At 30.9% G+C, this 12663-nt stretch overlaps 1 protein-coding gene across 4 annotated transcripts in view; it reads right to left on the bottom strand.

Moving 5' to 3' along the window:
• LOC106465913 (DNA replication complex GINS protein SLD5-like) overlaps positions 1-12377 on the bottom strand; it is a 15750-nt gene extending 3373 nt beyond the window's left edge. For 2 of the 4 annotated variants that reach the window (XM_013926149.2, XM_022393855.1), the window contains exons 1-6: positions 11944-12077; positions 10635-10754; positions 8783-8929; positions 4960-5013; positions 4386-4483; positions 1654-1742 (exon numbers count right to left, since the gene is read on the bottom strand). In XM_013926149.2, coding sequence (XP_013781603.2) covers positions 1654-1742; positions 4386-4483; positions 4960-5013; positions 8783-8929; positions 10635-10739 — 493 coding nt within the window. In that variant the 5' untranslated portion in view covers positions 10740-10754; positions 11944-12077. The other 2 variants (XM_022393853.1, XM_022393854.1) reach the window with 2 other exon arrangements.
• Positions 12378-12663: the final 286 nt, after the last annotated feature.

The following is a 12663-nucleotide window of genomic DNA, read 5'->3' as shown; positions in this document are numbered from 1 at the left end:
CAAAAGTGTTGTACAAGCATTAAGAACTCACTATGTATATACTTAAAACATGGTATACACTGTGTGATGGTCAGTGTGACTTTGGTACAAAGAGGTAGCGACCAAAGTAGTGGCAGTAGGGGTGCTTTCTGTTACCTGTTTTCAACACCCACCTCTTAATGTCCTTCCACACTGTTTCACGTTATTGGTTAACTAACAGTCATTGGATGAAGCTGTAAGGTCATGGGTCAAAGTTGGAAGTGGGTATAACTCAAGAAATGGCTCTTCATATCAGTGTTATGGTGGCTGTTGTCATATCAACTTCATCTGATATTATTGTATTATTGCAATAGTGGTGGTTTTTTTTATATTACATTCCTCCATAGATGTTTGAGTGCCCTCCCCCACACTGTGTGTATGTTGTGTTATAGAAATTTTAATGTGTGTGTTTTCTTATAGCAAAACCACGTCAGGCAATTTGCTGTGTCTACCGAGGGGAATTGAACCCCTGATTTTATTGTAAATCTGAAGAATTACTGCTGTCCCACCAGGATATGGAAAATTTCATCCAGTATATTTTGTTTGGTGTAAGAACGTGGCACTATATACAAATGTAGTTAACATTAACTTATGTCAAAGATTATAAATTCTCAATAACAGCAATAATGAGGTGGAGGTTTTTGAACCCCCCATTCACATGCTCCTTGTTCCAGACTATCATCCTACAATGTTTGGTTGAGATTGGCCCAGTGATCTAGGAGTAGTTAGATAAGGGACAAACAGACAGACACACAGATTTTTGAGCTTTATATATATATATATAAATTGACAAGTGATTCACATACTTGGTTTTTAATGTTTACTTGATTTTTGAACTCCTCCCACATTTTTTTACATAAACCCTTGAAATTTTGCACGTAATGTTTTTAGAATATACACAATGAACAAATTTTTTTTAAAAATAAATGAAAGAGACACAAATTGGGGAATCAAGAGCTTTGAAGCTTTCTGATCTGAATGAACAGGTTTACTTGAAAATTGGTAGTGTAAACCTAGATTATGATTACAAATAATCCAGAAACTCTGATTAAGTAAATTTATAGAATATTTAAAAGTTCCTTAATACAAATCCAATAGGTTTCAAAAAAGAACTCAAGAGCTGTAACAGAGAACCCAACCTGCACCCTTCTACAAGAGAAATTAATTTCTTTTTCTGCTTTATTAAGAGAAGCAGTAATAAATTTTTCCTGGGATTTATTAATTTAAGATTGAAGCATTTGAAAATATCATGTTTCCAAATTTCAGAAGTGTCAATGCCAGGTTTGGCCTCAATGCAAAGTATTTTTAAACAAGCTACAAATAACTTATAGGTTTTTTCTGCACAAAACCACTTTAAAGACAAATAATGTTTTACATGTGATTAAAATACCATTAAAGAGCTATGTAATTCCACTTTCATTATTAAAATTTGTTCTTCAGTGGAAAAGTTTTTATCAATATGTTTGTCATAATCTATTTCTTTACAAGTTAATTTCTTTTTGAGAAATAAACTATCTACAAAAACTTACTGGGTACACATGTAACACGTCTTGAGTTCTGTAAATATACCTTTCAATATATAACCTTCAAACTAAATTTCTGCTACCACAAACTGACACAGAAAGCAAATCTTACCTACAGAAGCTAATTGAAAATGTTCCATGTTAGGAGGCATGTGCTGGAGGATAGTATCATGAAGATAGCCTTCAATGTTTCCAACATACCTAAAATCACACCTAGATGGTTTTACTGTGTTCACAAAATTATTGAATAAAAGTAAACTCTCAAGGATTGAATATTTTACATCATATATACATACAGTTTTGGAAAACTTAATTTGACTAATACAATGAAATATTCCTTTAGATTATTCTGCACTTATATTATTAATGATCCATATTATTACACGTAAAAAATATGATTTATATTTAGAATTATGCACTTACATTATCATATGTATTTTGTGTAAGTTTTAGACTTTACCTGACATAGTTTAATACCCAGTGTAAGGAAAGAAAGTTATTCCAGTATAATGGAAAATTTTGTACAGAAAAATTATGATTACTGGCAGGAAGCAGAAACAAATTACTACAAAAATTACAAACCAAGATATCAATAAAAAAATTTAATAAAAAATCTCAAAATTTATTTAGAGAAATTATAATGATTACAAAATGCCTTAAATCTTGAAACAGTGACAAAAATTACAGATAAACTAAGAACTAAAGAAATAAAAATATCTCAGCCAAAGTGGATGTTAAGTGTGCTAGTGGCTATATAAAAATCATAACTGCTTTTTAACACCTGTGTTGCTTGGTAAGAAAATACTATGAAAATTATAACATATCTGAATAAAATAATTTGTATAATAAAGTTAACATAATATTAGAAATATAAGTTAAGATCAGATATTAAGCTTGTATGATAAAAACTTATTTTAAAAAAATTGAAATATTGTACCAAACATTAATTACATTTTAAGTACATGTAAACATACTAGGATACACAACTGATGAATCAATATATTCTAATCATTACAAGTTTTTGTTTTATGGCCTTGCATACTCATAGTCAGAATGATATATTAAACTAGTTATATGTATATCAATTACTAGGTTAATTCTTAATCTATGTAAGTAGCTTGTTTTGGTCAGAAATTATGGATATATCAAGACACACGATAATACAAATTTTCCACTTTCTGTAGCTCAGACTGTGGTATCCAAATTATCACATATTTTCAGTGGAAGTGCTCTACTGGACCCTTAATTCACATACCAAATTTCAAGGCAATCCATTAAGGAATAGATGAAATATAAAATCTCCAATTTTTATTGAATTTCTTCCTTTTTTCTTTCTTTGCATTAAAAATACAGAAACTTTATTTGACAGAAAACATATTTAACTTTTTGGATTTTTTTCAAATTTGGCACACTGATAGATCTTTAAAACTTATAATTAGGTGTCAAATTTGGCCTGAATATAAGCTACATGTGCAAAGTTATTTAACAAAAACTATTCAATTTTGACCAAAATTTTTGTGCAAGCCTATGCAAAAAGTCACATGAGCGACCAGATCCGAAATTTTTACTACAGCTTCACCTAAGAGAAAAGGTGGGCCATTTTTAGTTTTTTGCTATTCAGATTAAAGATGGTTGATATACAGCAGCAAAATTATAGGGTGAAAGCACATGTAGATACATAAGTATTGGTTAGGCTAAGGAAGCTAGATTAGCAGTTTCTATCTCAAGGTTTCAAAAGAATCATACAAGTAAACAGTTATTATTCATTATTCACTGCCAACTTTTAATCACAAATTTGCTAAATTTTATGAAACTCTCCTAATTAAAGAGCGATTAGTTTCACTTGATGTTAGTATCTGCTTACGTAATTAGCATAAATAATGATATTTGATATGGCTGTACCAAGGGCAAGCGGGTGATGACTATAAAGGAAGGTATTAACACTGTTTTATAGAGGAAAATCAACCACCATATATTTTAAACAATCTGGTTGGTTCTGTAAAGTACAGATCTGTTCCAAATAATAGGATTGTGATCCTAAAGCTAATGTTGGTTTCTATTGAGTGTCATTTTCTTAGTTGCTGTGGTTTGTTGGTGTGTATTGACAAAAAGTCATGATATCTAATGAAAAACACCTTAGGTATGAAAAGAAGTTGCGGCCTAAAAAAAGAATTGAGCATGTGACGGACTTAAAGGAATAAAATCGAAATTGGTGGCCAAACTGATAGCTACACTTATAGCACTGATAAGAATTTTACAGTACATATTCATTCATTAGTTAGCCAGGCTGTGTATTTTGTTTTATTCACCATCATGCACCAAGTTGAACAAAAAACAGCCTGGCTAACTAATGTGCATACATTATTAAAAATCATAGTATATTTACTCTCATGGATACTTTTGTGTTTACGAGCTGGGTGTATTACACCCAGCCCATAAAGGATGGGTTAATGTGCATCCATGCAATGATAATATTTATGAAGGGAATAATTATTTTTTGTAATTAGAAAAATATGTTCATATAGCAAAACAGACAGCATTAATGTTTGGCCAACAGTGGTTCCCATTCTTACAGCAAAATTAGTCTGTCTTTTGTTGTTGGACTCACACTTATAATTGATACTGTATATGAATATGTACAAATTCATGAATTATATGGTAAAATATATTATTGTAAAAAATACAGCTACAGATTGTACTGTCTATCAGGAGAATGGTAAAATGTACCTTTTTAATAAAGGTACCTGCAGAAGTACAACCCACACAACAGTGGGGATATAGTAATATTAATGTATATATATATATTTAATATTTAAATTACTAAAAACATGAATTTGAACAAACTGTTGAGCAAATAATTTTTCTTCTGGAGACATTAACTCAATGTTTTCAGCTTCCTCTTGAGCTTCTAAGTTAAGAAGATAAGCGCCAAATCTTTCAATCTGACAAAAGAAAATTAGAATTAAAAATATATATATTCTTCCTGTATTGATCACAACTTTAAAATACTTGTACTGCCAGAAGAACTCTACTTAGTTATACAACCACATACCTTCTGCAAAACTTCAGATATGAACTCATAAAATCACTAATAATATGCTTAAAATAAAACAAATGTGAATATAATTACAGTGCATCATACTTTTAACTCTTCTTTACTAGGCAAATCAATAATGTCAAAATCAGGATAATATCCAAATACAGTGCTGATTAACTGAACACCAATATAATAAGATTCATATAGATAACAGAACTATGAATATAGCTTTTTGACACAGATAATCCTATTTTATTTGACAAATTATACTATGTCAATTAAAAAAGCATAAACAGAACATAGGGCATGTTTTTAAGAGTCTTGGTCAAATTTACCTGCAGAACATTAAGCATACTATAAAAGAAATCTCAAGAAACTTACTTTTTCTAGACGAATTCTTAGGTAACTATTCAAGACAAATTGAATTCGATCAAGCTGAAATGAAAAAAGTACTTATAAAATACTACAAAACTTGATTAAAATAGTCAAAATAAGAATCTAAAGAAAACATAAAATAAGCCCAACATTTGTGATAAAAAATCACAATACACTGTAGATGTTTCTTTTTCACAATCCCCTTAATTTTTCCATTACATCAGGGGCATTTAAATTAAATTAATGATATATTTTGCTTAAAACCTAATGAAAACTGTTTATCATCACGCTATTTTATGATTTATCTCTACCTCTATACTTCCTCACAAAATGTTTAGGTGTGTATGTGTGTGTATATATATATCTATACACCCTAAACATAAGGTTTGGTAAAATCATTCAGCTCTAATTAATTCCTTATTGTTGTCTCAACCAAGTGGCATTCATAGCTGTATTGCTTTACATTACATTTATTGTTGCCTCAACCATGTGGTAGTAACAGCTGTTACTGCTTTATCTTGCATCTTATTGTTGTCTCAACCAAGTTGTAATATTAGCTGTATTGCTGTTACATCAACCACATGGTAGTCATAGCTGTTATTGCTTTACATTACATCTATAATAATAAAAAAAATTATGACACATAAAAACAAAATAAGACAATCATTAGCCCAGAAGAAAAGTGAAACATAATTTGAGTATTTAATTTGCAGCTCTATGCTCAGAATGTGTGTCACATTTTGGTCTGATTGGGAGACGCATGAAGACAAGTCATAAAATTTAACAAATGCAAAAAAATAACACGTGTTTAAATTTGAGGCCCTCCTTTGAGCTCGAGACCTGGGCCAAATGGCCCTCCTGCCCCTCCCCTCTAATTTGACCCTAGTCTGAACCAAGTAGCAATCATAGCTGTACTGATTTACATTACATCTTACTGCTGCCTCACTCAACCTAGTAGTATATCATAGCTGTATTGCTTTACATTACATCTTATTGTTATCTCAACTAAGTAGCAATCGTACCTGTATTGTTTTACATTACATTCATCAGCAATTTTTCTTAACACTATATCAAGGTTCTTTCTACAAACTTTATAAACAACTTAATACTGCCATAAAAGATTGGAGTCTGAGAAGCCTAGCAGGGTCCAGTAGTACCCTCCTTTGGGAGTTGAGGGAAAAACCCCTTAAAACTTCTATGTTTTGAGCATTTTGTATTAGAAAAAAATAATAACAAAGGTATCTGTCTAATTTTTCTAACTCTTATCAAAATGCAACTCAAAGAGCTATCATGTAAATAAGATGAAAAATAAACAAAAACTATCAATTACCATTTTACTTACTATATCAAATCAAAAGCACTTTTCATATATTTATTATACAGGTAAATCAGGGCTAAGGGCAAGACATGAAATTTTTCTACAGTGATAATGGTTTATGATTATAAAGAGTTTTGTTGTCAGGTCATTGTGAAGTCTATCATCCATTATGTATCTTAATAACTTTTAGATATTTCTTTCCAGTTTATATTTTCTTTTCTCTCTCCATTTTTCCTACCTGAAGTGTGAAGAATATGCTTGAAATAACTGTTTTGTTTTTTTATGGCTTCACACTCAACTAGCGTATGTGGAACCTAGATTTTGTGCCAAACAGAAATTGGCTTAATAGAGCTAAAGCTTCACACAAACAAGACAAATCAGATTACATGGTCAAACTGCTGATAATTATAGAGCTTCAGGTTTAATAGTGAAGACTAGAAGGTAGCAAGAGTACACACAACTAAGAATATTGCCCTTAAACATAAGAAACATACTTCCTTATTTAGGAAGAAGCACTGGTAACAAGAAAATTGTGCATCAGTCCCTGTAGCACTTTGACAAGCTCCATGCTATAGCATGGGTCTATTAACCATCCAATTCAGATCAAGTCTGTTATAAAGTAACTTATTAATTTTTTATGTGTTAAAAATAATAAGATATTAGAGGTACATTAAAGTTTCAATGAGCTGTATGACATTCTATACGTTGATTCATACTTGTATTAGGTTTCTATGAAAGTAAATTTATTCATATCACATTACATCTCATTACTTTTGTTACAAAATAGCTTAAGAAGATTTTGTAGTGAGGTGGATAAATGACAAAGATGTTGAAATTTGTTAGAAAGCATGACATTTGGGGGGGGGGGATAAAATGGGTGTATTCCATCACCTCTCACCCTTTTTAAATTAAAGTTGTTCTTTGGGTACTGGATTGCCCCTCTCCATTGAGATAAAAGTCCATTTAGTTTCCCAACCTATTTACAAAATTCTGGAGCAGTCCATAGAAATAAGGTACAATAATGGTGGATGCCTTTGTTTGGCTTCAGGTGGTTGACTCATGGTTTGAGAGTTCACTTCCCATTGCCACCAAACATGCTTGCCCTTTCAGCAATGGAGGCATTACATTTGTTTCTTTAGTTATGGAAAAATTACTGACGTTATCTTCCACCATTCCTAATTTTGAACTGCCCACCAGGGGGAAGGCAACTAGCCAACAGCACTCACTGTCAATTATAAGGCTACACTTTTACCAAAGATCATTATTAGTAGCTCTGCCATTGTTTAGATTTTAGATACATGCCAACTGTACTCCTACATGACATGATAGCTAGTATTACATATGATTGAGCAACTACATGCAAAGATATGCAGTGTTCTGTTTGTACACAGCTCACAAATGTGAAGGCATGGCCTAGTGGCCGTTGTTTACATAATTAGCTACAGTGATGCCTGGTGTTCATGTTTACCTTGTCTGGGCTAAACAATAGTTTAGCTTTAACTTTATATTTTGTCTACTTATTACAAGTTTAAAATGCCACCAGTGTTGCTTAGGGAAATATTCCTTTCATAAAGAAAAAGTTACAGCAATTTAATATTCATTATTCAATCAAAAAATGCTAAATGAAGAATAACTTCCTTATTTAACTGTGTTTGTCAGATCTAACTAAACATCAACTAATAATCATAACAAGGTGTCAAGGTGATAACCTAATTACATGAACAGCACTACTGTTTAATTACAACTAATGCTATATAGATAAAAGGCACTTAAAAGAGAAAACAAAAGTATTGCTGCTCACACATGCCACTTAAAGAGTAAGCTTGAAGTTGTTTGATTTATTGCTTTCTCAGCACACATATTTCTACAGTATTTTTGAGCCTTACTTGAACTTATATGATCCTCAATTATAAACAGGACACCTTGTCCTAAAAGCTTGCTTCCTTCCTTCAGTTTTAAAATCAGCATATCTTAAAACCTTCCTAAACAAGTTTTCATGCTTTCTGACAAAAGAGAGCATCTGATACAACTTTTTTTCACATATATGCTCCACTATTGCTCCTATCATAAGGAATGGAATACACAGTATTCCAGAAATTACATTAACGAACTGTTTACAAGTGTTTCGGAAAAACTCAGAAATAAATTCTAATACATTTTAATATGATTTCCAGACACCCTGTAATACTCAGATCTAATCAAATCACATTAAAGGTATGCAAAGTTCAGTCCATAGTATTAGAAAAGCTCTATATTAGAAAGCCATCACAAGGAAAGCATTAACTACTGCAAATCTACAATAATAATAAGAAAAAAGAAGTAATGAATAAAAAAACTGTTAATATTCCAAGCCAATTTTATGTCAAACTCATTAATTATATGATTACTTTTTAAAGAAAATATAGTGATTTACATCTTCCTTAATTGACTTGAACTGTTTTATACAAATGTCATTAGAACATTTGTTTCCAAACAAATCTATTCATAAAATCAGCAGAAGTAGTTTATTACCTCCATTTTATGAATGATGATCCTAAAATCTCCAGGTTTCACACGTCGTAGGTTTTGGTCCATGTGCTGAAGCTGGTCTAACATACAATCAACTAATTCACCTTTATAAGGCAGAAGTTCAGGAGCAAACTTTTCGTTTAACCAGGCCTGTAAGAAAATTATTTTTATCAGATATTGCAAAGATTTTTTTGCAGTTATCTATTATGGTTGGGCAAAACTATGCATATTTACTGACATAAAAATGCCAAAAGATGAAACAAATGCCATGTTTAAGAAATGTTCTTAATAATAATAATACATGATTGAAAATGAAGACTCGATTATTAGCTTTAATATCAGTACTGAAGAAGATGTACTTAGAAAGGTGATTAAGTAAGAGTCGTTGAGTGCTACATAATAACAAGATATGCAAGGTGACAAGTTCAAAATCTTGTTTGATAATCAACTTGATTTTACTGGGGGATAATCTTGCTTTACTAATCTTTTGACATTTTTTAAAGAGATACTGCTTATTTAGATGAGAGGTAAGGGTGTGTATTTGGTGTATATGGATTATCAGGAAGCATTTGACAAGGTGCCACAAAAAAAAACATATCTATAGGTGTGAGGAGGTAAGTTGGCTCATTGGGTAAAAAATGTGGCTGAATGGAAGAAAACAGTGGGTTGTTATAAATGGAGTTGAGTCAAGAATTTGGATTATTTGGTGAGCTGAGCAAATAAATTGCAGATGGCTTTTAACTATAATGAATGACAGGTAATGCATGTAGGATAATATAATTTGAATTACAAGTATAATTTTGATAGGAATAATTTTAACAGTGTTATGAAAGAAAAGGATAGTGGTGTTTTGGATGATCAGTCTCTTAAGCCATCCAAGCAGCATGCTATTGCTAGTAGCAAGGCAAATAGAATTTTAAGATGCATCTACATAAATACTGAATAAACGTCAAGAGGTTATAATTTCATTTTATAGGTCACTGGTTAGGCACATTTGGAGTATTGTGTTTAGTCTTAGACTTCTTACCTTAAGAAGGACATTGAATAGTTGGAAAGGATCCAGAGGGGGTTTACTGTTTTATCTTCAAGAGGAAAAAAAAACAAAAAACAGCTAACGGGGAATTGATTTTAATGTTTAAAATTGTTAAGGGAATTCGTAATACTGTTGCATCATCTTTTTTTGTACTTAATGTTGAGAATGGTAGGGCTATGGAACATAAATATAAATACTGGCATGGTGGGAGTCATCTTTAGTTAAGACAGTTTAATTTTTCTAACAGGGTGGTTGGCCTTTAAAGTGGGTTGCCTTCAGATGTGACAGATGTAGTAAATTTAAGGGAGTGTAAGGGAAGGCTTGGTAAATATTTGAATGACAAATGACTTTATTTTAAAGTTTAGCTTAGTGGATGGGACATTTTAAAAGGATCAACATGTTCTTTGTTACCCTTAAATTTTATTTTATGCCATAGGGTGTGCATATTAATTTCAATTTTTAAAAACTTTTATTGAATAGGTATACATACATTTGAATGAAATTAAATTGGTTTCTAATGTTTTGGTTGCTTGGAGAAGAATAGCCTTGACAATTCAGAAGTCTCACATCACCTCAGGTTAGAATCTTACACATTACTGAAAGGTTTTACCATATAACAGACAAACTTTGATAAATCTTAAATATTCTTTATAGAAACTGAAAGACACATAGGTCATATAATCAATCAAAATATGTACACTAAACTTTCATTAAGCATCTAATACACATTACCAAACATTATAGTAAAAGTTTTATAACTTCCTCATGATTTAAAGGAACTCGTAAGATATTAGAGACTAAGGTAGAACACCATATTATTACTTCTTCTAACTTCTGAAGAACTTCTATAGGGGTTGTCAGCTCTGTTTCGTCTTCATCACTATGCAAAATTTCTTCTTGTGCATGTGTTTCATAGTCTCCTGCCATACTGGTTTATGTTTTCTAAAAATAAATAAAACAGATCCATATCTTTTAAGAATGATTCAATACAAATTGTTTTAAAATGTTTTCAACATAAATGAGCCTACCTAAAAATTTCAACCAAATAATAATTTCTACAATCTGTACTAATAGATCTACATATAGTTAAGTATGAACAATAATATTATAGAAAGACATGGATTATACACAAAAACAACATAAAAGCAAGCTATCTGGCTCACTGTCATCACTCCTAATCCTAAAAGATCAACCCAAATAAATGTAACTTTTCAAAAACATGTAACACTTTTCAACAGCAAACTTTAAAAATCCAAACTATCAGCACACTATGTGGTCATCATTAACCCATTAACTGTGGATGACGGATATATATATATATAAAACTCTATGTGAATGACAAAAATTACCATTTTATTGTGATTGATGGCAACTCAGTTTTATCTGCGAGTCAGAAAATGGCAACTGAGCTGCTCCTGCCGTAATTAATGGGTTAAGAAAACTATTTTATAAGTTAATTATTCTAACAGAGAAATACATATACCTAAGATGAAGGCTATCCCTATATATTCAAAGCTTATACAAATTTCTTCAAATAATCAAATCACAAATATGAATCCAAGACTTCACTCAGTAACCTACATGTACACAAGATATCTCTGAGTTTAAGATGATCTAAATAAAAACAATGAGAAGTTCTAGATTTGGAAAATTGATTTTAGTGTTGAAAGTCCAAGATCATGAACAAAGGTAAGCTTTATACTTTTATAGGTTTATCTGTTGATAATTGTTTATCAGTTTAAAAAAAACAACAAAAAACAAGTAACTGGAATCAATAATTATTAACAATAAAAATTATTAATTTTTGACTGTTCTATTAGTATTAATGAATCTTCCAAAAATGCAATGACATATCAAAAACATTTTTAAGTTTCCAGATAATCCTAATTTCTGATTGTTTTTCAACTTCGAACTGTAAATTGACATTAACTCAATAAGTGTGTAAATTATGAAAATATTGTGGCCGCATAATAGCGTTATTATTATTAACTTTGGGCCCTGCTCTTTCGAATGTCTTGCTTCTTAATTTGTACACTAACACTAGTAAACAACCGATAATCTAACATTACCACAGCTATAGATACTTTAATGTTTAATCATTTTACTATGTTACTAAAACACTAAAACTTACCAGGGTCTAAACTAGGGACACTATTAAGTCAAATTAGGCTTAATTAATGCTACTATCGACAATACATCATAGTCATATACAAAAATGTGTGTATATATATATATATATACACTAAATAACGATAATATTGTTTCCCGCCATAACTTACAAGTTACAACAGATGCAAAGCGCATGTGTAAAACTTTTTGTACTACAACAACAACTGTTATTGTATGAACGTCTAATCATAACTAATAAATTATATTTCTTATAAGACATTAGTATTAAATGTCCAACGACAAGTATAATTAATTTTGGTGCTACACTTAATAATAATAATAAAGTCGACTTTTACTTATACTTTTACTTGATACGTACGTTTGTCTAAAAATTATATTTATATGGTATAATTTTGTATACGCAGACAAACTCGGTTCAGAGATCAGAACTAAAATTTAACTCTTTAAATAATGTAGCAAATTTAAAGTTTAGTTGAAACATTTGCTGAACTAGATCGTTTTACTTTCAGAAGGCTTTTTTTTTTTTTAGTAATTTATAATTCTCATAAAGGAGGATACATGTAACACCATATGATGAACAGCACAGCTTTACTCACAACACCCCTAAGTCTGATGTCTGAAGTCTAAGGCTTATGTATAAACGCGGGTTTCGATACATGCGGCGAGCAGCTAGAGCACAAATAGCACATTATGTGGCTTTGCTCTTAATAAAATAAACAAA

This window comes from Limulus polyphemus, unplaced genomic scaffold, assembly GCF_000517525.1.
Source record: "Limulus polyphemus unplaced genomic scaffold, Limulus_polyphemus-2.1.2 Scaffold2093, whole genome shotgun sequence".
NCBI lineage: Eukaryota > Metazoa > Arthropoda > Merostomata > Xiphosura > Limulidae > Limulus > Limulus polyphemus.
The sequence above is the reverse complement of the archived record's forward strand: the minus strand, read 5'-3'. Positions and strand labels throughout refer to the sequence as shown.